The 23,682-nt window shown below is 45.4% G+C and overlaps 1 protein-coding gene across 8 annotated transcripts; it reads right to left on the minus strand.

Annotated features, from left to right (window-relative positions):
- Positions 1-259: 259 nt before the first annotated feature.
- Positions 260-21,801, minus strand: ZIC4 (Zic family member 4). 8 transcript variants are annotated; one of them, XM_083739603.1, is made up of 5 exons: positions 21,669-21,801; positions 18,079-18,163; positions 9,442-10,083; positions 3,837-4,179; positions 1,299-3,317 (listed from the first exon to the last, which is right to left on the minus strand). In XM_083739603.1, the coding sequence occupies exons 2-5, from the start codon at positions 18,122-18,124 to the stop codon at positions 3,173-3,175; spliced, it is 1,176 nt and encodes a 391-aa protein (XP_083595729.1). In that variant the 5' UTR covers positions 18,125-18,163; positions 21,669-21,801; the 3' UTR covers positions 1,299-3,172. The 8 variants fall into 8 exon arrangements, with proteins under 8 accessions (XP_083595725.1, XP_083595728.1, XP_083595729.1 ...); XM_083739604.1 differs by lacking the exon at positions 21,669-21,801 and adding an exon at positions 18,502-19,449; XM_083739601.1 differs by lacking the exons at positions 18,079-18,163; positions 21,669-21,801 and adding an exon at positions 10,195-10,858.
- Positions 21,802-23,682: the final 1,881 nt, after the last annotated feature.

The raw sequence follows: 23,682 nt of genomic DNA on the forward strand, positions 1-23,682 counted from the left end.
TTGGACCGTACTTGTAGGATGTCTTAGGGTTATGGCTTGGGGCGTGGAGACAAGAGTTTTGTGAGCTCGCTAGTAAACAAAACTGGTCCACTACTGACTTGCTCCTGAGCAGTCCTATTCTAGCCAGGTGGGCTGCTTTGAACAAAAGTGGGTCCTCTGCTATTGAGTCCCAGCCCCAGATTTCCATGGGTGCAAAATTTCACTCGACACTGGTAGCTCTTATAAAACCGCCTCGCCCCCTCCCCGCCCGCCCCTACTTCGGTTTCTTAATCGCAGAGATCCAAGATGCTGCAACAAAAGCCCTCCTTAGAGAGCAAGCCAGCAAAGCAAGCCAAAGGGGACGAGATGGAGGAAGTCCATCTCTGAGGAAGAGCAGATTGAATGTATTAAGCTAGCATGAAACCAAAGGTCAGTGCAAATGTATCTTAATAGACTGTCTCGAATGGAGTGTGCCTCCTTTTCAAGGGCGCTTGCTATTGCTCCGCTCATTACCATAGCGATCCTAACGTGGCATGTTGATGCACCATAAAGCTCACACTTTCAACCCCCACCCTCCAACCAAAAAAAATAAAAAATAAAAATCAGAGCCTTTGAACAAGGCCGGGCTTGATTAGACCTTTCTCCTTTTCTTTTCCCTCCTTCAAACCCATTTCCTCGCCTTTAGAAAAGTCGCCATCAAATCCCAAAGGCCGTCTCTGATCATGGCCCAGAAGGAGAGAAACAAAAGTGAACTGGCGGACGGCGATTCAGGCGGCCCCCTTTTTCTTCCTGACATTCTTATCCATTCTGATTATGGGCTGGAACAAGGACCCCCATTCGCGTGGGGGTTTTCTTGCCCCGGAAATTCGGAGGGAAAATATGCATACTCCACGTCCATCACGAACACAACATACAAATGTGTGTGTGTGTGTGTGTGTGTGTGTGTGTGTGTGTGTGTGTGTGTGATGTGGTTTTAGCACTGTTGGGGTGTTTTCTGTTTTATATATATATGCATCGGTGAGGATGGGAGAAAGAAATTGAGCCGCGAGGGGATGGGGAGAAAGAGAGAGAATCTGTTAGACCTAAATATTATGTCCTTCATGAAAAGACTGGACGGGCTCCAGACTTCGCTTTTCACTCTTTTTAAGTATGACTTGCCTATTGCTATAGAAATCTTAACTCACCATGAAGATTCACCGTTGCGAAGAAATACTTTCATTGTGAGAGACTGCTTTGATGTCTAAGGCATAAGATGCGGGGCTTTTCAGCTGCCTCTGTCTAGATTACCTTGAGAGCAACGGGATAGACATCTGTAACAAGCAAATGAAAAATTAAAGGTGATTAGCCTACACATCCAAAAACCGCTTCTGCAAAGAAAGAAATCAAGAAGAAAAGGGAGAGGGAGGAGGAGGGCCGAGGGACGGAGCCGGGAGGGGGCAACCCAACTCCAGACAAGGTGGAAGCATCTTTCGCAGATGGCCTCCATCCATCCATCTCTACCTTCTCATTTCCACGACGGCTCCACTAGATCAGAGGGAGTAAACGAGCAGCAGCAGTAATGGCAACCAATATCTTGTTTTAATTTTTATCCTGAGAATCGGGACGGGATGGTTATTTCTTTGTTTGCTATGTTTCGTCCATTTAACTCGGCGATCTATTAAGGATCTCTCGCTGAGGCAGTGAGAAGGAATGGGGAACCAAGTCATGCACATTGTTCAAAAGGTAAATAGGTGATAGATGGATTGATACCTAGATAAGTAGACTTCTATTATTATTATTTTTAATTTTTAATGTGAATGCCTGAATGTCACCAACCGCCCCATCTTCAGACGTAAGTGCCACGGTGTTCACACTTCACTGGGATGTCCCAGTGAACTCAGTGGAACTTACTTCCGAGTAAATAAGCATATGGTCCTGCTGCACAAGGAAGATAGAGAGAAAGAAAGAGTTCAGAAATGTGGGAATGTTAAGGAAGATAGGGGAGAATATATTGTTTTGATATTATCTCTCCTCACTCACGCTCAGAGCACATTCCCTTTGGAGCCACATCCCCCTGTGTGTCCATTCTAGGCAACAGGAAAATGTTGTACTTGACTGCTCTAATAATAATACATCCCACAAGAAATAAGAAATTTCTGTTGGTGGTGGTGTGTGCATGGCTAACCCAAAGACTGGGCTGGACGTTTTGCTTAACACTCCTTCACTGAATTGAAGGAAATGGCTTTGTAGAAGTGCTTTGGCTAATATCTTAGAGCGCCTACAGACAAATGGGCCTTTCCATAGTTTAAAAATGGATTAGAATGAACCACGCCCCCTCCCTCATTCCTAAATATACTGCCTGTAAATAAGTTTCATTGAAGTATATGGGTCTTACTACAAAGTGATGCGTTTAGGGGCTACAATCAGTAAATGAAATCCATACAGTAATATTTCCACAAACACCCCCCCCTGGGGAATTCGCTAGAGACAAGGACTCACATAGGGCTGATAAGAATCATATAGTTTTAGAGACCCCGACATATGTTCATGATTTTAAAACCATTTTATTTTTACCTTTACAAAAAAAAATAATTAATATTTCGAATGGTTATTTTACATAACTACTGTTGTGCGTTTGAAAACCAGACCACCACTGGGTTTACACCACGGGTTCAGAAAAAATCGACACGTCGTGAATCCTTTTGGACAATCCAAGCAACTCAACACAATTACGTCACTCATAACAACTCCCCCCCCCCCTTCTCTCCAATTAACATGGATCTCACCTTCCATCCACTAAGGAATCACAAGAACTCACAATTCAACAGAAATAATGCGAGGGAGGGGGAAGAGAAAAGGAGAATATGTTTATGCATTTAAATCCATTACTAGTGTAAATTAAAATGTACCATAAATCATTAAGCCACCCTTGGGTCTGTTTTATTAGTGACAAGTGGGAAGAATATACTGGTGAAAAAGGGGCAGTAAAGAGATTCCCCCCCCCCGAAAAAAACGTCAACTGAGCTGGTAAATTAATCAAAGTATTTAATTGATCGATTTGTTGTACAGTTCGGTAACAAATAATATATTTATAGATACTGATGTTCCTTTTTGGGAGAAAAAAAGCACACGCACACAGCCCCCCACCCCCGCCAAGAAACCCAATTAGAATCCAGACACTGGGCTAATAAAACTGTCCAAGAAAAAAACACCATCACAAGATACCAGCACCGACGATCGCAGCTGTACAGCTAGAAATCCGTATTAAAACACTTTGGTTCATTGATACAAAAGGATGTTTCCATTCAAATCGAGGCCATTGTAAACGTATGGGAAGGAGGTGGTCCGCGGAGTCCGCCCTGGGAGGGTGTAAAATAAAAAGAAGAGCTCATGGAAAGAGGTGCGGGGAGGGGGAGGTGGCGGGAGGGGGGGTCTGCTGTCCTCTGTGCCATAATAAATACAAAACGGGGGTGGGGGAGAGAGGGAGGAGGTTTGTCCACCCCCCCCCCCCATGTATCTTCTCTCCGATAGCCTGTGCAGCATTTCTGATCGAAGGTGACTGACTGGGGGAAGAGGGAAGAGGCTGGGGAGGGGGGAGGGGGAGGGGGCTTGCTCCCCAGGCCTGGGATCGATTTCCGCCCCTCCCCCAAGAACCGGGCCTTGCCGACCCGCCGTTCGTCCAGTGTGAGCCAAGGATCCACAGCACCCCGAAAAGAACAATGCAGTCTCGCCGCCGCCGGCGGGCCATCCTACCGTATTGACTTTAATAAGTGGGCCGGGGCTCGCAGTTCGTGTAAGCGGCCTCTCCCGGGTGAGGTGACGGAGAGTTACTGGGTGGAGTCGGGATGCCGCTGGCCCCTGAGCTCTGACACACGTACCATTCGCTCAGGTTGGCTGCCGCCTGGGTGGAGGAAGCCGCTGCGGGAGGCGGTGGCGGCGGCGGTGGCGGCGGCGGCTGAGGGGGCTCCCGGCCGCAGTCCGACGACGGCGACACCAGCGACGGGGTGGACGACTCGTAGCCCGAGCTGGGAGGTGGGGACTTGCAGTGGACTTTCATGTGCTTCCGCAAAGAGCTGGGGTGCGTGTAGGACTTGTCACAGCCTCGCACTTTGCAGTTGTAGGGCTTGTCGCTGGTGTGCACGTGGGAATGCTTCTTCCTGTCGCTGCTGTTGGCGAAGCGGCGCTCGCAGCCCTCGAACTCGCATTTGAAGGGTTTCTCGCCTGCAAGGAAAAGAGGGAATCCAGGGAGACTTTGCGTAAAGGACCAGGGTGGGGAAAGGTGCGGGTGTGCGTGTTTTATTGGGGTGGCGTGTCTGCAGGTCACAGGTTATTGAGCGATGAGCTCTGTGTCGCCCTCGCCCCACCTAGCTTTCCCAGCAGTGGCCGTGGAGCCAAACCCAGCAGAAGCGCCTAGCAGCACTGTATGTGAACAGGATTACAAGGGTATGAGGAGAGATCTCTAAAGCTGTGGGGTCTTCTGAAATGACAAAGGGGGGAAGCTTCGTGTGTGAGTTTGTGTGTTCATTTCTATCAATGCTTGCCTTCCAGTGGAAGGGTGGAAATGTTCCAGGCCTTGGATGAAGGGCCTGAGGCGAGGAGGTGGGACAACGCTTTCTCTTCCCTAGGCTTCTTGCCCATCTCGCTCGCTCCTCTGTTCCGTACCGTGTCCGTATGGACACATATTTCCCATCTCACAAATGCCCCTCCAAGCTCTCTCACCTGACAACCCCTTTACTTCAGAGATGGCTACATAACCTAGGTTAGGATCTGAAACCCCAGAACCTACGGATTCGTGGCCTTGTGGTGCATAACTTCTTACTAGTAGTCTCGGGCACTCCCACATAAACAACTCCACATGCTGCAAGGCGCCTTCTTCTTGCGCGCACACACAGAGTCGCACAAGAGCTCACATTTGACCTTGCCAATAGGCTTTGGAGGAAAGTGGGATTGCAAAGTAGGCTTTGGAGGAAACGATGAGCAAATGTTAGCAGCCTGCTCATTAAAACCATCGTTTAGATACACCACGGTTGAACCAGTGTTGCACAGGTTTAGAAATCTCTCTCTCTCTTTATCGTCTATCTATCTATCATCTATCATCTATCATCTATCTACCTATCATCTATCTATCTATCTATCTATCTATCTATCTATCTATCTATCTATATCTATCTATCTATCTATCTATCTATCTATCTATCTATCTATCTATCTATATCATCTATCTATATCTATCATCTATCTATCTATCTATCTATCTATCTATCTATCTCTCTATCTATCTATCTATCTATCTATCATCTATCTAATCTATCATCTATCTATCTATCATCTATCTATCTATCTATCTATCTATCTATCTATCATCTATCTAATCTATCATCTATCTATCTATCATCTATCTATCTATCTATCTATCTATCTATCTATCTATCTATATCTATATCTATATCTATATCTATATCTATATCTATATCTATATCTATATCTATATCTATATCTATATCTATATCTATCTATATCTATCTATCTATATCTATCTATCTATCTATCTATCTATCTATCTATCATCTATCTATCTATCTATCTATCTATCTATCTATCTATCATCTATCTATCTCTATCATCTATTTCACCTCTCTCAAATTCATATGGAAATAACTAAATTAATACATAAGTTAACCTAAAGGCAGTTCTGGTAGTTTCTGGAGAATAATCTACGATAGAGTATCTTTCCACTACATATCCTTGGTATAGATTAATAGAAGGATCTCAGTAGCATTCTGCTCGGAAAGCCAACGCCTTACTGAGTAGGCCAAGATTTCATTTCGCTATCAAGGAAAATCTTCAGAAACTAACAGACAGGGACATATTTAGCAGCGGAGAGAAAGAAAAACAACGACGCAGTCCGTAGTGCATTGTCCATGGGAGAACTCATTGATCTGGCTAGAAGATATGCATTGGAAACATATTAAACACCATATGCGGGATGAGATATTGGAAAGGTGAGGAGGGGTGAGAGACGGAAGGAAGCCAGATTCCCCAGGAAATCTACTGGAGATAGTCTGTACACCAAATGCTGCATGGGCGATTTTTCACCGATAAAGGAAAACACGTTGAAGCCACGTGCTTTGATGTCTCTAAGGGGCACGAATGCCTTATTCTGAAAAACCAACAGACAGAGATGCTTGCGTACGAAAATCGGGCAAAAATGATATAACGCATATTTGACAGGGATGGGAAATGAAGGTCAGGATACTATGTGTTTCTTAGAGGCAAATGTTGCCAAAATAGCAGGGTAAGTGCATATGTGTGTTAGTGTGTGTTTGTTTGTGTAGCATTTTTTAAAACATGAGTTCCTTAACGAGGCCATGTTGTATATTCAGACTTCAGCACAAAACATTTTTTTTTAAATAAAAAAAGCTGTGTCTACTGAATATGCTAAGGCTAAAGCGTTCTTTAAGAAATGTTGGTGGGGAGCTAAGCAACTGCTACTCCCCCCCTACAAAAGCATTCTCTGTCGGTGTAATGATTCAGGGAAATCCGCCGTGCTGGACGGCTAGTTATTGCAAGGAGTAAAATATGGTTCCACGTTTTAAAGAATATCGGTGGCAAATACCAATATTGGTCTCAGGCCTGCGAGAAAAACGACGTTTTTAGCAGGCTAGGCATGACAAGTGAGGCTCCGTGTGTACCTGCATCGGAAGGTATTTACTCATTTTGCTTTGTTTTGGCGGGGAGAGAAAAGAAAAGGAAGGTCATCTGTATATTTTGACGGCTCTTTAAGTATTTTAATTATAGTTCCTTGTAAAGAAACAGTTTGACCTTCCGCTACTCAGCTGAAATAACAAATCACGAGGATTGGTGTAGGACAGGCAAGCAGTAAGTTAGGAGGCCCTGGGGAGAGGCCCCGTCATAAACCCAGCGATCGGGCGGAGTGAGTTACATCGTGGTATAAGACCGGTCTTGTTTCTCGCGAGCAGCAACAAAAAAATAAATAAAAATGGCCAGCTTCTTTTACGCCCCCACCTTCCACACCTCGGCACCTTCTTTTACGCCCCGGCCACAAGAAATGATTGCAGAAGGGGGCTCTTTCTTGTTGGCTGCAGCGCATTATCTGTGAATGGTTTCAGGCCCAGGGTTAATGTTAGAGTTCCCCGTTAAAAGGCTAGGATTCCCTGCGCGTAAATATGTATCGGTCAAAAAGAAACGTGTTTGAATGTTTGTCTCTGACCCGCGGCACTTTTGAAAGTGTGTGTTTGGGGGTGGAGAGATGGGGGGGGGGAGGAAGAGAGGAAGCGAGGACTGAGGACGGATGGGGGCAAGGGCGCGCGCGCGCACACACTGCAGCGAGTCGACACCGCCATTTTCTACCCACACTTGTAGCTCTCACAGGACTCGCTGTGGAGAGCAATACGTACAGCTTGGAGATTTTAGCATAATCCTCCCAACTCTGGGACTGGATTAAAGTATTTGCAAAATTCTCGAGGGGGAGGGGAGGAGGGATATTGAGCTTGCCAGCGCCAGCACTATAAATTACAAGTTAAAACATACGGTACCTCTCTTACTGCGGCCTAAACACCACCTTGGTCACAATTGTCCCTTGGCCAGTTCTGATGGTAAGGAAGTGATTTTTGCTTTCCTTCTTCTGATACCTGTGCTACGTTATTGTGAATTAAGTTCGTTCTCTCTCCCTCCCTCCTTCCCCCCCCCCTCTCTCTCATCTCCAGAAACCCATTCCTGTCTGCCCAGGCTCAGGGAAACGCAACGTCATTAATATTTGAGAAGGCAATTATTTTCTCGTTTAAATCTAGAACTGTCTTCATGAATAATTTGCAGGAAGTTCTATTGCCATTTCAGAAACATTTGGGTTTGAGAATTTAGGGCGGGGTAGGTCAATCGAAAACGCTACATTGTAATAAGGCCTAAGGATTCCACCTCCACCTCTCCCTCTCTCCGTCCCAAGCCTAGCCCACCACCACTGCAAAAATAAATTAATTAAGCAGGGAAGTTCAAGCGAAACGACTACATAATGTAGTACATTTTGAATGCTGAACTCCAAGCCCGCACCCTTCCCAGGCACTCAACTGGTTGCACTGATGTAGGTCAAATTTACCAAGAATCCGACCATTTTCTGCTTCATAGACTTCAAAGGAGAAGGCGGCTAAAGGGCAGTAAAAGTTTGTTTACTTAAGAAAAACACTGTAATTAAGGGATGAACTGTGCTCTTCAGTGCTTTCCTACCTAACACGAAGATGCCTTGGCGTCATTCGCTTTATTAATATTTTAAATAAAATAAGTAACAAAATATTCTCCATCAAATGCACAGCTTTATTTTAAACGTAGTTTTTGGAGGGGGGGAAGGGACTAACCTAACCATACTACAGTTAAGGCTACGACATTTTAGAACTGCAGAGAGAGAGAGAGAGAGAGAGAGAGAGTCGTTGGGTTGTAAGGGTATCTTACAATAGGATTATGTCGTTTTCCTGGGAGTTTATAAGGCTGTGGAGTGTGTGTGCAAAAAAACTGCACAGTGGAACGGATTTAATTTTCCAAAAGGGCTTATTTATTATCTTCTGGTGTGTGTGTGTGAGAGAGAGTAAGATAGGAAGGAGTGGAGTGGAGAAGGCAATAAAAAGCTAAGAAGACCGGCTGTTAAACTAACTCTACAACTTCACAGGCTGAATTTGGAAGTCTGAAAACTTTATACCGCCAGTTTCATTCATTCACCACAGATGCTTCTGTGGATTCCGAGGTCAAAGAGGGTGTTAGCAAGGTCTTCCCCTTCAAATAACTTTCCTTTCTGTGTTAACTAGAAATTGTTCCTATTTCTGACAAAATATTCCTTCATAATTCAGGCCAACGGCCGTTCAAAAGGAACAGGCTAGGAAGACAAAAATTAACTCCAAACACACACCACTACTCCCCTCTTTCCTTCCCAGGTTCCAAAAGAGCACCTTCCCATATTTCAATCTCCGTAGCAGTTTAAGAAGGAAAAGGCTCTTACGAAGACTTGGGATGAAACATCGCAGGGTTCCTCGTACAAAACAAAAAGAGGGGACCTTGCAGCTGTGCTTTTCTCACAAGGAAGGCGGCAGAAGCAGCATCCCAGCAGCATCACTCAAAACTGCCTAGACAAGTTGCAACTTCCATTGTTCGCTCCTAATTTGCGAGCTTGCATCAAGATTGGATGCTTTTCCGTCTCTATAGGGCTTTTTAACTCTCCCCTCTCCAGGAAATCCCGATCTAAATCATGGAAGACCCTTCTTGCATACGCACATACACATACACGTCAGCATTATGCATCCACACACGCCTCAATTCTTCAAACGAAAGACAACAATCAAAACAAACTATTGATCCGGTCTTCATTGGCTAGTATTAATTCTATGTAAAATTATAGCGGGCGGGGGTGGGGTGGGGAGATCGCACATGCAGCAGATAGTTGAACAAAACACGAATGAAGAAAGACCTTTCCATACTAACCTGTGTGCGTCCTTTTGTGGATCTTGAGATTTTCCGAGCGAGCGAAGACTTTCCCGCATCCCGGGAAAGGACAAGGGAAAGGTTTCTCCCCCGTGTGGACTCGGATGTGGTTGACCAGTTTGTATTTGGCCTTGAAAGGCTTCCCTTCCCTGGGACACTCTTCCCAGAAGCAAATGTGGTTGGACTGCTCCGGCCCTCCAACGTGCTCCACGGTGACGTGAGTCACCAGCTCGTGCATGGTGCTGAAAGTTTTCGAGCATAATTTTTTGGGAGTCTGGTCCAGTTCGATCCACTTGCAGATGAGCTCCTGCTTGATGGGCTGCCTCATGTAGCGGAAGAAAGCCCCAGGGCCGTGGTGTGGAGCTAAATTCACGTTCAGGTTCATGCCACCGTAGCCGTGGAAGGAGGAAGCAGCAAAAGGATCTGTCCTGGAGACTGGTACTGGCGTGAAAGGTTCAGACCTGGCATACATTTCTCCAGGTAGCCCCAGCCTTATCTGTCCGTTTAGATGGCCACCTGGAGCTGCATGGGGAGGTTGCTCATGGTGGAGTCCAGTAAAAAGCGAGGGAGTTCCGGCTTCTGAGTGGTGGTGGTGGAGGTGGTGGAGGTGGTGATGGTGAGCATGGTGTCCGGGGTAGCTACCTGTTGTTGAGACAAACATTCCATGGTGAGAACCTGTAGCAGCAGAGTGTTGATAAGGGAGCCCTGGCATGACTGGGGCTGTCAGATCTCTGCGCAGGAAGAATTCCCTACCTGATGAAAGAGCATGACTTGGGTGAGGGACTGCGTAAGGGACTGTTGTTGACTGCGCTGGGCCAAATGCTCCTGCTGGACTGGGTACCACCTCGGCTTGGCCTGTCACAGGATGGTGGGGATGAGGCTGAGGGGCAGGGCTGAGCTTAAGGGCCGCTGAGTGATGAGGAGGATGAGAGTGGTGGCGGTGGTGATGATGATGATGGAGAGGATGGTGGTGGTGCCCCATGTGTTCTGACCGGAATGGACTCAGCCCGAGGCGGCTTTCTGCAGCGTACTCCCCAGGGTGCGTGGGAACCATGGAGTGGGGATGCCCGGCGAAGCCTGTCATGCTCTGAGGGGAGTGGTGATGGTGGCGGTGATGACGATGACGAGGAGCCCCTGCCAAGCCTAGTAATTTCAGCGCCGTGTTCCGTTTGGAGAGTGAAGCAGAGTCCATTACTGGGCTCCCCCAAAGCCTCCAAGCTCTCCTGGTTCTACTACAATTCTAAAAAGTCACCTGACGCCGAGGAGGGGGGAGCGAGGGAGAAAGAGGAAGAGGGAAAGAGCAGTGAAAAAACTTTTTTGAAAGTCCCCCCCCACCCGCAAAGAAAAAAAAGGTTTTCCCCTCCCTCTCTCTTGGTCTGGACTATTTGGCTTTGTTTTGTTTTTGCTCCCCGCTTCCCCCCCTTCCCCTTTCTTTTCTCCCCCTCCTCTTCCATTATTTTGTGTGTGTGTGTGTGTGTGTGTTTTTCCTCCTTCCTTTTTTTTTTAACGCCTACGTGGAATCCCATACGCTTTGAGAAGCAGCAGCAGGACGCTGGGAGGCTACTGAATAGCGCTTCACAGACTAGGCTCCAACCCAGAGAGCTAAACAATCAGGGCGGTCGCTGATTGGCCGAAGCTGCCTGACCGAAGTCAGCGCTGACAGGTCCCCGCTGAAGTCTGAAAAGATTTAGGAAGGGGTAAAGGGGCGGGGAGGGAGGAAGAGGACTCGGGAAGCAGTGCGCCTGCGCTGCGTTTGTGGCTAATCCCCCCCCTCCAAAAGCTCCTTCCCTTTCTCCTCCTCCTCTTCCCCCTTTGCCCCCCTCCCTCTCTAGCCCTAACCAGTGCGCCGAGCTTGTCCGGTGTTTGCATTTACTCCCCGCATTTTGTTTTTATCTGCGTTTAACTGATTAAGGGCCGCTGGAACCGTCTTCCCCAGACGAAACGAGGGGTCCTCCGAGTCGTTTACGCGCTAATGAGCAGTGGTTGCCAAAGGAGGAACAAGGCCTTGAGCAAGCGGCGGCGGCAGCTCCTGGGAGCGCCTGGGAGGCGAGGCTGGCCGGCGGGTGGCTGTTGCTTTCTCCCCACCCCTTCCAAAGACGCTTTGGTTGTCCCCGATCATCTGCTTAGAAGAGCCAGGCGCTTGGAGGTATCCTGGGTGATCTCCTGACTCCTGCATGGCTTGGCTCGTGGCTCAAGCCCCTTCTGCTTTCTGTTCTCCTGCTAACCATTTACTTTTACACACACACACACACACACACACACACACACACACACACACGTTCTTCTTCCACACCCAGCTCTGTCTCTCTTTCTCACTTAGCCTCGTAATGAGCAGACGATTTAATGGAGAGCTCAGATCGGTGTCTGCTTCGGGGCGGACTGCCTGATTGGCCACCGAGCAGCTCATTGTGGACTAACCAAAGTGCAATTCTCAACACCCTTCCAGTTTCCTTCCTGCAAGAGCAACAACAAAGATGGAGAAGGGGCGGGAGGGGAGGAAGGTAGCACACACACATCACACAGGGACTTTCACAAAACTTCCGCTCTCGAGGGACAGGGGAGCGCGCGGGGGGGGGCAAATACGGCTAGGCCAAGCCACCGCAGAAATCTGCAGGGAAGGAGGTAGGGAGGAGAGAGACTGCCCGGAGAAGGTCTGCCGAGTCGTAGCAGGCTCTCCTCCGTGCCCTTTCCCTGCCCTCACAATCGTCCAGATTATGAATGAATCCGAAAGACAGGAGACGCGCGGGGCTTTCTGAGACCGCCTCATAAATTCCTTTGCCTACGACCCACCATTGTAGGAAGTAGAGAAGCGCGCAGGTTTGTTACCAAGCCTGTTTTGGGCCAGGAGCAAAAGTCTAGATTTTTTTTTTAAAGCAATACAGCGATGATGGTGGTGGACCCCAAACCCCGGACCAGGCAAGATGCTTTCGAGGGATCCAATCCTACACACACACAACCTCCACCCTCGCTTCCTAACCTCCAGCCCAACCGCGCCATCAATTTGACTGCTGATTATTTATAGCACAGACAAATCTCCAGGACTCCCGTCCCAAACAGAAATGGGCACAATGTGGAAGAGACAGGCTTTGCATACAGAAGTCGTCCTGGGAAGCGGAGCTGGGCAGCTAGGTATTTAGATTTCTGACACTTGTTGGCGGCCCAGAGAACCAGGCCTTTAAAACAACAACAACAACAAAGGCTAAAGCTCTGCCACATCTTTCATTTCCCACGATTACACGATATTTATGTAACCCTCCCTTTAAAAGTAATACAAAAAAGTCATACCTAATACCTGCAATTAACTGGCGCATATAACCCAATCCAAATGTTGCAAATCATTTCAGGAGCTTATGCAACTAATAAGTCTCTGACCATCTGAAGCAGCCCAGGATGCGTGTGAAACATCGTGTTGAATCCCTTTGCCTCTCCCTGTCAAACGCAATCGCCCACATTCATTTATAAGGAGCAATTAAAAGATCAAGTCAATTTAAAAAGCAACCTGTAGATTAATAGATAAATCTATCGGACGTTATGATGCTCACATTTGCTCATTGTCAAAAGGAAAATAAATCGATTGCAAGTGTACTGTATCCGTGATGAAAATAAAAGTATAGGGTTTATTATTTTTACCCCCACTAAAAAAAAAGTCATTGAGAGCCCTTCCAATGAATGCTGGAACCCGATATTACTGAATTCAGGTAATTCTGTTCTCCTCCATTTAGTGGGATAATATCAAAATTCGGCCTTGAACTCTGGACCTAAACTCCTAAACGTAAAAGTTACTTTAAGTATACCCACTTTCTGCAGAAGGGCAGCTTTCAATTTGACTTAAAATCCAGTAAGAAACACGGCAATTTTGAGAATGTTTCCCCCCATTGAACAAGCAGCATTTTTTACTTTTAAATGACATCCGGCGAAAAGAGCCCTTTATTTCTATTTCATTTTTAAAAACTGAACCATTTGGGCAAAAGTAAAATGCAAAATCGACACGTACTTTTAAAAATAATATTCTTTTTCCGCTTTGTGTCCCGTGTTAATAGCTGCACAAGTGATGTCCTGAAACCGAAAGTCGCTCTTAAGTTACTTGTGGTAATGCCCTGAGTATTAGTGAGGTCAGTGTTATTAAAGATGCAATCACAACACTCACTTGAGAGTAATCCCAACTGAATTCAGTGGAAGTTCCGAGGAAACATGCATAGGATGGGCTTTAACTCATTTCAGATGCAAGACTATGTGATGAATTAAAAGTGCCCCCCCCCCAAAGGAAGTCACATATTAAAGGAGAATAACATCATTTCTCGGGATACAGAACTTCAGTTTCAAGAGTAAATATTTCTTTCTCTCATCATCCCAAAATTTACATCCTGTCATACAGTAAATAAACTATCTGAAGCCGCACTGAACACTTACAGCTTTTCCACCACTATCCCCTTCCCCCAAAAAAATATTTGAACTTTTTGTTTTTATTTTTTTAAAAGAACGTTTAGCTATACTGTGGAAACAGTTGCCAGTCACTGCATTTTAGAAAAATCACCCCGGAGACAGACCTTAGCAAACATCAAAACAATTTCTTGGGATATTCTAAAGTTGCTAGCTAAATGTTGTTTTTGTATGCTTGGGAACAACAATTCCCGACTCAAGCAATTGCCAGTCAAATTTACGTAAAGCAGAAAATAGGAGCCTGCCTCCTATAAAATATTTTTGAATTGCTAAATCGTGGAATATTGTGTTCAAGATGTACGACATGCATAAATAATTATCTAAGAAGCATCTCATCACACTTTATACCATAGCGGGAGTTATATTCTTGTTTTTGACCATTTTTGTACAGATCACAATACTGAGGATAAAATAAAAGGCAGCTAAATCGGTATTTATTATTGTATGAATGTAACGCGCGCGCACACATTGATGCCCCGAGGACCTGAAAAGTTACACACGCTGTAATTAACTAGCTCTCCTTACGTAACATGTTTATGTAGACAACTTAAACCCCCCAGTAGTTCAAGACGACCTTCCCTTGCCAGTTTCTTTGCCCTAAGCCAAAAACATTTCGTATTTTCCCTTCCTCCTCCCTGACCATCTCCGAAGGAGATCACAGAAAGAAAGAAACGTTATCGGAAGCAGGACTCTGGAAGGCTGTTACTTACAAAGGTACTGAGAGTGTGACTTCCAAATAAAGCTGTTTTCCTCATCCCTCCTTACAACCACTTCACCTCTACACTCTTGACATCCTTCAGTCCTGACAGTCCTCAGTCAAGGGAGAAAACATCTGGAACAGTTTATCAATATATATATGTTACTATCGGTTGGCTTAGGCCATTCTAAAATATTGGCACGGCTTCTTGTCAAACGCTAATGGCTTTATCCGCTCTTACTTAAAACCCTGAGGTTCCTCACAGGGGTTTCCCCCCCTTGTTCCCCCCTCTGCTTGCATGAGTCCAATGGAAAAGAAATGGCCCATGGTGTCTCTCTCATTATATTAGGTGAAGTTAGTGCTCTCACTCCTAGCATTTGTTGTGTACCTTGGGAGACATATCTCTGTGCGTGTGCGTGCGTGTGTGTGTGTGTGCGCGCGCGCGCGCATAAAGGAGACAGAGCAGACAAGTGAGGGAGGGTGGTGATGCAGATGGAGCTGTACACATGATCAGAAGGCGGGGGAAACAGAACTAGGAGGGCCTGAACAAAGTTGCAGAGTTATCCAGGAGACTTGCATCTGCGATGCAGCTCTTACCTATCTAATGTGCACTTTTCTTTGTGGTTCCCTCAGTGTGTGCGCGCGTGGGTGTGCGCGCGCACGGTTCATTTAGTAGTTCATTTTGCCAGCAAAACATGTTCTATATATTGAGTAGATAAAACGACCAGAAGAGCAGAATAGCTCACCCTTCCACAAATAAACAAATCGGGATGGCAGGGACTCCCCGCCTTATATTTCAAAACTGTCATGGCCCTCATGGACGCATTCCACTTCTAATATAAATACTGGAGCTGAGGAACTTGATGACAAAGAGAGCTGCGCTTTGCAAGAATAACGCCCAGCCCAGTTGCGTTAGCACGGCCACTAGCCAAAAGCCGAATCTAAACTCCCCAAAGGCAATAAGACTGTTTGGTCACTAGCTCCATTGGACTGCTGCTGCTGCTAATACTACTACTACTACTGCTATTAGCTTGCCACCGGAGGACCGCAGCCGCATAAGGCGTGGAAGAGACAATTAGAAGTCCTTGCACGTTTGTCCACACAAAATGTTTTGCGGATCGCAGTTTCTCCCCCTACTGACTGCCCTGGACAATGCGGCCCAATTGTAAAGTATTGGCAAGATGCCCTTTACTCACAGAGCCCAGTTAAGTCACCTATTGAAACGACTGGGACTATGTAAGCGGGTTTCAATGAGATTGCTGCGGCTTAAGTGTCTTGTGAACTGGTTTGAGGATCCTAACAACTTGAACACCGTGGCCCAGTGGTTTGGGGGGGGGGGGGAAATCACAGACTTGCCCTGCCAGACAGTGGGTAGGAGAGAGATGAGGTTTGTTGAAGAAAAACCCTCTTATTACGCACACACAACCACATTGACTGCACCTACTAATAACCATTGAAAAGCTGAACAAATGACAATTGACTTCTTCCGTTTCAGGTTTTGCTTATCATAGCCTAGGAAATAAATGCATACCAGAAAGTAGGCAGCAAAGCAGCCATTCTGCCCTCTGTCTCCCACTGACACCAGCGACAATTATGTCTGCTTAAGTGTCGGCAGGATTGCCGCCCAATGGCGTGTTCTGTTGCTTCCAGTGACCTCAGCCACGAACTGGAAAAGATGTGGTTAAGATTTCTGCATAAGAGAAACCACAGTATTATTTCTGTAGGTTGGAGATTCAGCAGAAATCTGTTGTGGGAAGGAGGTTTACACTTCCCCCCCAAAATACCTTCTCGATCAGTTCCAAGGATCAAAAGCCTAAGAGTCTGAGGTGCTTTTTTTCACTCTAAACCCAGATATAATCACATTTGTAGTTTATATTATCCCATCTTCCTCAAGGAATAGATTACATTTCTGCATAAGTAGGACACTTGGCTGTTTTCTCCAATAAATAAGTAAATACAGAGTGGGGGAGTGTAAGCTTTTTTTAAAAAAACACACACAAATAAATAAATAAACAAACTTCCTAAACTTTAGAGCAATCATCTGGTCTTATACGCTGGGAGTATTTTCTTTACCCCATCTCTTTAACAGAGTTTATTAGGCTGTATCTGTTAGCAGAATCTGACCTTTAGCTTTTAGTTAAAACAGCCAGATTCTCTGGGCGATTGAGACCCACAGAAACTTTTTTCGCGTTTTCTATGTCTGTCTCGCTGAAGGGTCATTGAATCAGTGTAGGGAAGTGGTGACCTTTCCGAAGAAGGTCTTCACTGCTTATGAAGAAGGAAAGTCTTGTGAATAAGGGATTTCTATGCAACTCTACCCCTTCCCACTTCAAAAATCGCCTGTAAACGCAAATCTTCAGGGTGCACTACGGACATTGTCGCCTTATTTCGAATAGCAGCGTAGGAATCCATAGGAAAAGGAACCAGCCCGATAAGAGGCTTCCTTAAGCTGAAATATACGGGTGCAAGACTTGTGTCGTGCACATGATTTCGAGGGAAACAATCCATTTAAAACCCAAGTTATCTGGGGGATTAACTGAGTTGTTGATGGGATGTAAGAGCATAATACAGGGGGAAGCCCGTGTTTCCTGATCACCTATTCAGCATTTAGGCAGCCGGGAGACTTAAGAGAAGGGAAGGAATTCACCAAAATCAAGAAGAGCCACGTGGAAGGATTGGCGAAGAATCGCCGCAAGATAATGATGAGAATTAAACGTGAACCCTCCCTTTTATTCAGGAAGGTATTGGCTCAGAAAATATGACGGAAAATACTGATGGAAAATAAAGGAGAAATTCTGTATCTCCCCCCCGCCCTTTAATATGTCCTGCCTTTTATTGCTGAAAACTAATGTCTAATTGGGCTAAACTGCAGGAAAGGATGACAGAGCAGGTAATAGGTAGAAGGTAATGACCAGTTGTGAAGATCGGATGGCTTCAAATCCTCTTCCTTCCACCAGTTCAAAACTTGAATTACTGAAGATCAACCCAATCAAATGTTTATTTCAAATGGAATACTTAATCTAGTGCCTCAGATTAAGGTATTCCTGTCAGATAAGATGTCAATCAATGCCCTACTTAACTCCTCGCATGGTGGAAGTTGGGTAGCCACCACATTGTGGAAAGCTGGTATACCGGGTAACGATGATACATATCATGTAAACCCCATCGCCAAGATCAAAGCTTTCTTCTTTAATAGGATCCAATACATGTCAAACCTCATTCCAATCAAATCGCCCGTAAATTAATGCAAGATGAATATGTCATAGAATAATGTGACAATGCAATCACAGAGGGTCAGGGGTTGTTGTTTCAATGAGAGAGTTGTCAAATATTAATTCTAGAACCTCCAAATGAATAGGCAGAGAGCAGGATTAAGCACTTGCTGGTGGGACCTTGTGTGGCTGATTTGTGTTCATGCAAGCAAGTTAAACACTAGAGGGGAGGAATCATATATTGTCTTTGGGCTTTTTTTTTTTTAAGAAAGTCATATTTTAACTTACTTGACTGTCCCAGAAGGTTTCTGTAAAGTCTTTTTCTTCTCCTCATTACAGGGGGACCCTTGTGCCTTATTTTCTAACTTGGTTCCTGTTCAGGAGAGAAAAGTGGCAATATTTTTTAAAGTGTCTAGTTTATATGCAAGTGATAAATAATTGAAGAATGGCGTGAAATCTTTTTCTTTCTTTTTTTAACACCCCCATCCCGAATAAAAACCTCAAATTGTTTTGGAACTCAAGTCTTTGTGTCGCCAAAATATGGCAGAAGTAAAGAAGGGGGGGGGAGGGGGAGAGATGGAAGAGGTGGAATATATTTACAATAAAACATTTCAAAACTTCGTGCATATATTACAGAACAACCCTAGGGCTGATTTAGAGGAAGAGATAGGACAGGAGATTTCCAGAATTCTGCTTTGATCTGACACATACCTCCTGGCTGAGCACTGAGAAGTGTTACCACCGACGCCGCATTGTTTATGGACTTTTCAGAGCTAATATTAAACTTTTCAGCGCTAATATCGCCGTGTTTGTTTGCAAGACTCTTCCAACCCAAGATGGGATGCTTTAAAGCTGCCGCTTTTGCACCGTCCAACTCTTACTTTTCAAAGGAGAACCAATGGCCTGGCTGTGGCAAGAGAGGAGCTCTCAGTGCAGATACTAAGACTTAAGAGGAGACTTCAAAAAGCAATAGATTCAGCCCATGACTTAGTGCTAGTGGTCAATGGGAACAGTAAAGTAGGAATACATAATAGGAAGGAGTGACGCTAACCCTTGTGCCAATTGCAAAGGAAGTAAATGACCAAGTCTAAATATTGTTGCAGGAGCTCTTTCTGGATATATATTCCTGAAAGGGAGATGGGAAGGAGAGGAATATATACTTTATATAATTCCATAAGAACCAAATAATGCAAATATGTGAGCTCAAAGAGGGATTTCGTATAGCTTGTAGTTGTTGTTGTTTTTATTTTTTAAAAAACTACATTAGAAAGATTTCCAATGGGAGTGAAATAAATAAATAAATAAATAAATAAATAAATACTCTTAAAATGCTCAATGAAGTTATTGAATCAAGGAGGGGCTTTATGTGGGATATCCAAACTTGACATTTTTGAATCATTGTAAATTATTGTGATGCTATTAATTATTTTTTATTCTGGAATACGTTTTAATTTTTTAAAATAAACAGATGTGGGGGGGCAGAGGCCAGATTTCCTCAAATACTATCAAGGTGGAGTGCAACGTCTCTGCACATCATATAAAATTTGGGGTTATTATTAACACCGAAGTAGTGTTCTGACCTGAAGAGGGGGAAAGATAGGATTTCCTGTTTCTTTTTGGCTCGAAAAAAGGAGAGGAAATAGGTGCAAGGTCCATGAATGGGGACCTGGATTACATACCTTAACCTCACATATTAATACTTATTTTCTTCTAGTTTAAAGTTTGACACGCACTTCACCCGAAATTTCAAAATAGGGGACACCGTAAACAGCGTCTGTTTACAGCCCGAACTCTTTCTTATGTCTTCCATTCCAGAAGTGCATGAGATTATTTTACTGTGTGAGATGCACTTCTGAGATGAGATGGAACAAGCCTGTGTATGTGTGCGTAGGGGTTTGTGCGCGCGCGCGTGTAGTATTTACATCCAGAAAGGCTGGACTTCTGCTGCAGGTCGGCTAGTCAACAGCCTCTATTTCCATACTAAAAACAATTTGGCAGCACTCACATAATGGCCGGTAATCCGACTCTCCATGCAGCCAGCCATTCTAATAAACTTCCAGCAAATCTTTTACAGATCCAGCTGACTCTTTGGAATATCATGCGGAATTTGGGGGTTCTTCTTATGAACTATTTCCATCCTCAAACGGCCTAGTTAAGGCAAGGGAAGCTGCAATGAATCCACCTCCCCAACGCATATTGTTTTAAAAGCATAACATATATTTTTCAACGCTCTGAGACTGAGCATACAAGGCTCAAGGCAATCCTAAATGTCTATTACTCTTATAGAGCAACTAAGAAGACACTTGGACAGATCTTGCCTTTCAAGAGCTAGACAAACTGTTTGCGGAGAGCATTAGAGGAACTCTATTCTTGGACGGAGGTTAGGAAATCAGGTTGAGCTAGTCGTTCGAAACGGAAGGGCGAACCAATGCGCACAGAGGCGGGGGCGCGCGGGGGCGCGGGCGCGCGGCTACACACTCGAGTCATTGTCCCGGATACGGTGGGCCCGGCACATGTTCCCGGTCGCAGGTCAGAGGTCAAGCTCCAGGGGTGTTTCCAAAGCCGGCCACTTCAAGAACTCAAGCCTTCAACACTTATCCAAACTGATTAACTACATGATCAACAGTAGCCAAGGAAATGCAACGGGCTTCACAGGTCTCGCCACTGCGAGAAATAGCCAGACCAGGATAGTGTGCGTGTGCGTGTGCGTGTGTATGTGTGTGTCAGAGAGAGAGAGAGAGAGAGAGAGAGAGAGAGAGAGAGAGAATGGCGGGGGAGATGTGACTTTCGTGGAAATCCTTCTCGATTCCCTTTAAGACTTGGATAGCCTAAAGCTCTGTCGCCCTCCTCCTTCTGATCCAGATTTTACAGATATTCTCTTTAAAGAATAAAATAAAAATGCAGCAAAATAAATCAGCGAAAGGGTTTGTGGTGGTTGTTATTTTTTTAAAAAAAACACCATGCAGGTTGGTAGACATTTTTTGCACGAATAAAAAAAAGAAACAAGGAGTTAAATGATGCTGGAGTGGGGTGTTTGTGTGTAAGGGAGGTAGGAGTGTCACCCGATTACGGAAAGCTCCTGATCGAGATGGGAATGGAAGGTCCATTGTGAAAAGCTTACGAAGTCTTGGCTACTAGACCTTTAGCCACAGACATGGTTAACTCCTTCCTAACTGCGCAGGAGAGAGTGCCTGAAACAGAGAAACTGGTGCCGAGTTCTCAAGGGGGAGCAAGACCTGGGCTGACCAAATCCCCGCCTCTCGGTTCCTCCCTGCACCTCGAGCCCAAAGCAGCGACTCATCTTCCACGGTTGGGAGGCTGGAGCAGAGGTGGACCGAGATAACCGCACTTCTCTAACGCTCGGCACCCTAGGGCATTGTCTGCTTAGGATACACACTCTGGTGTTCTCCGCCTCCTGTTCCCTCCATTCCGAGGCAACCGCATCTCTTTCGCTGCCCTATCTTTTCTCCGTCTGCCCTCCTGTAGTGGGCGTTCAGATATAGGGCGCTTGTCCCAGCGGCACCATGGGAAGCACCTTGATCACAAACGCCCCGATCCACTTGGCGGTGTGGACCTTCGGGTCGGGGAAGGGAAAGCCCTGCCCGCCTTTGGCAGTGGGGCCAGGTGCAGCTTTACCTCCCAGCAGTCTCCCGTGGAGGAAAGTCTCTGCCCACGTGCCTGAAAAGGTGCCAAACCACATCCGCAGAGTGTGTGCGAAGACGGGGGGGGGGGGGCTCCTAAGGTTCATTCATGCACATAACAAGCCTCCTGAAGGTGAAAGGTTGCTCCAGCGCTTGGCCTGACTGTGGCAGAAGGGAAGCCGCATTTCCTAGCCCGCCCCGCGTCTCCCACCCCTTGATACCACTTCAGTCACTTACCCCACTCCACCTGTTGAAGCAGAGATCCCCTCATTTCTGCCTAGCATGTCAGAACTGATCAAAAAAAAGAAGAAAGTCGAAAGACAGAGGGAGACGAGAGGAGAGGCTGGGGGGGGGGTGGGATAGAGGGGGTAGCGTGGGCAGCGGTTGGATCAAACAAAACCAAAACACCTCTTGGGCGACTTCATCGAGGCGGTCATCCTTCATTTCTTCTTTTCTTGCTTTCTGGGAGCAGCTGGGGATTGTATGGAGAGGCAGAAATGAACCTTCAGGATGATATTTTAATGGCTTATATGTCACGTTGGTGCATGTGGCTTTGAACTGGAGCAGCTTTCGTTTCCTGCAGAGAGCATGCCGCAAATCCCACTTGATAACTTCTGCAGCCCACAACACTTGCACACAGAGCGCGCGCAGACACACACACACACACACACACACACACACACACACAAATGGACTTTATATCTGAACATGTTCCCAACAGCAAACAAACAAACAAACAAACTTTGGACTGTACCCTTCCACGGCTGTTGACTTAACTTGAGATGGGGTTAAGTGTTGCTCTGTTGCTCTGCATTTTGGAGAGGCGAATCTATTCCCTTTTGCTAACTTCAAGTATGTGTAGATTATTCTCTCTGGGACCAAACGTTCCTGAGATTCTTGCCCGTCGCTCTCGGATTAGGCATACTAGAGCGAAAGGGCGAAAGAGCAAGATCTCATTACATATACCAAGTCTAACACATGAAAACTCTTTATATTCCTTATCAAGGGAAGATGCTTCAGACCTGTTGCTTTAGGACCTTAGATGTGTGCTTGTATGTGTGTATGTGTGTATGTGTTTGTATGCGTCTGTGTACACACACATAAACAAACATTGTGTGTGTGTACGTGCGTGCGTTTGTGTGTGCAAGCCTTCTTTAACGCAAGCAGCATTGCCTCCGCTATCGGTCAGAAACTATGATGCCTTGCTAATAGAACTGCCCCGAATATCCTCCTTTATGCATTGAACCTACTCGGAAATCTGATATATATAGTATTACACTGCCGAATGGCAGTAAAAAGGTGGTTTTTGTTTTACTTAAACCAAACAGTGTGCCCCTCCCACATTTCACTGAAATATACAGCTCTGAAATAGGAAATATTTTTCGTGCACTTTTATCTGCCAAGGGAATTGATTCCTAACTCCTTTAACAGAAAACAGGATAAATCAGGTTGGGGAAAAGTCATAGCGAAGTCACATAAAGGCTGGACAAAGGTTCAAAACCCGAAGGGCTTTAATTTCTAGTTAACATTTATTAACATCCCTCTTCCTCTCCGTCTAACACACAGGCTCACATTTTCTGTATTGGGGTTGGGGATGGTCCAGGTTAAAATATTACCATTATGGTTTTTTTAAAAAATACCAACACTAAAAACACTGTTCTCAGCAAAACGCACCCTTTCTCAAAACTACACGGGCATCACAGGGAATAACATACCCAAGTTGCTTTGCTTAATTGATTGAGTCACAAAGATTGTCTCTTTTTAAGTAACCATACTTCTACATCTCGACAATCATTTTAATATATAGTCAATGGGTCTTTGTAACAGGAACAAAGAGGAACTATCCGTAGTTTTTCAATAGACTTGAGTTGGGTAAAGGCAGGTTAATCGAGGGGTTGCATCTAGAAAACAAGCAAGTGTTGTATGTTTGCACTGAATCCAAATGTCTGCATTTTCCTAACTAAATCAAAGGGAGTGTTATTTCTTTTTCTGCTCACTCATCTGAAGGTAAGTAAATTTTCTCTGGCGATCACAAGCTTGGTCAGCAACAAAGGCGCCGCCTGCTTTTTCCACCGTCCTGGTGTGGCAAGTTGAGGAATTTCAATAAATGTGACAAGGGTGACTGATTTGTGAACTAGAAAAGGTTTGAGCGTCAGAAAATTTATATTGCTCCTATCTAGTGGGGATTTCAAATACATTATAAAACCCCAGGATCCAAAAGCTCCATGCAGCACAGAAGAGACAAAAGCAA

The sequence above is a fragment of the Podarcis gaigeae genome, assembly GCF_964106915.1.
Source record: "Podarcis gaigeae genome assembly, chromosome: 5".
NCBI lineage: Eukaryota > Metazoa > Chordata > Lepidosauria > Squamata > Lacertidae > Podarcis > Podarcis gaigeae.

What these genes read in the sequence shown, in the direction of transcription:
- ZIC4 (XM_083739597.1), bottom strand. Translation starts at nt 10,633, where the DNA reads ATGGACTCTGCTTCACTCTCCAAACGGAACACGGCGCTGAAATTACTA. An exon ending in CCACAAAAGGACGCACACAG is followed by an intron (nt 4,180 to 9,441) that starts GTTAGTATGGAA and finishes TTTTCCTTGCAG; the next exon opens with GCGAGAAACCCTTCAAATGC. An exon ending in GCAGCCAACCTGAGCGAATG is followed by an intron (nt 3,318 to 3,836) that starts GTACGTGTGTCA and finishes ACACCCTCCCAG; the next exon opens with GGCGGACTCCGCGGACCACC.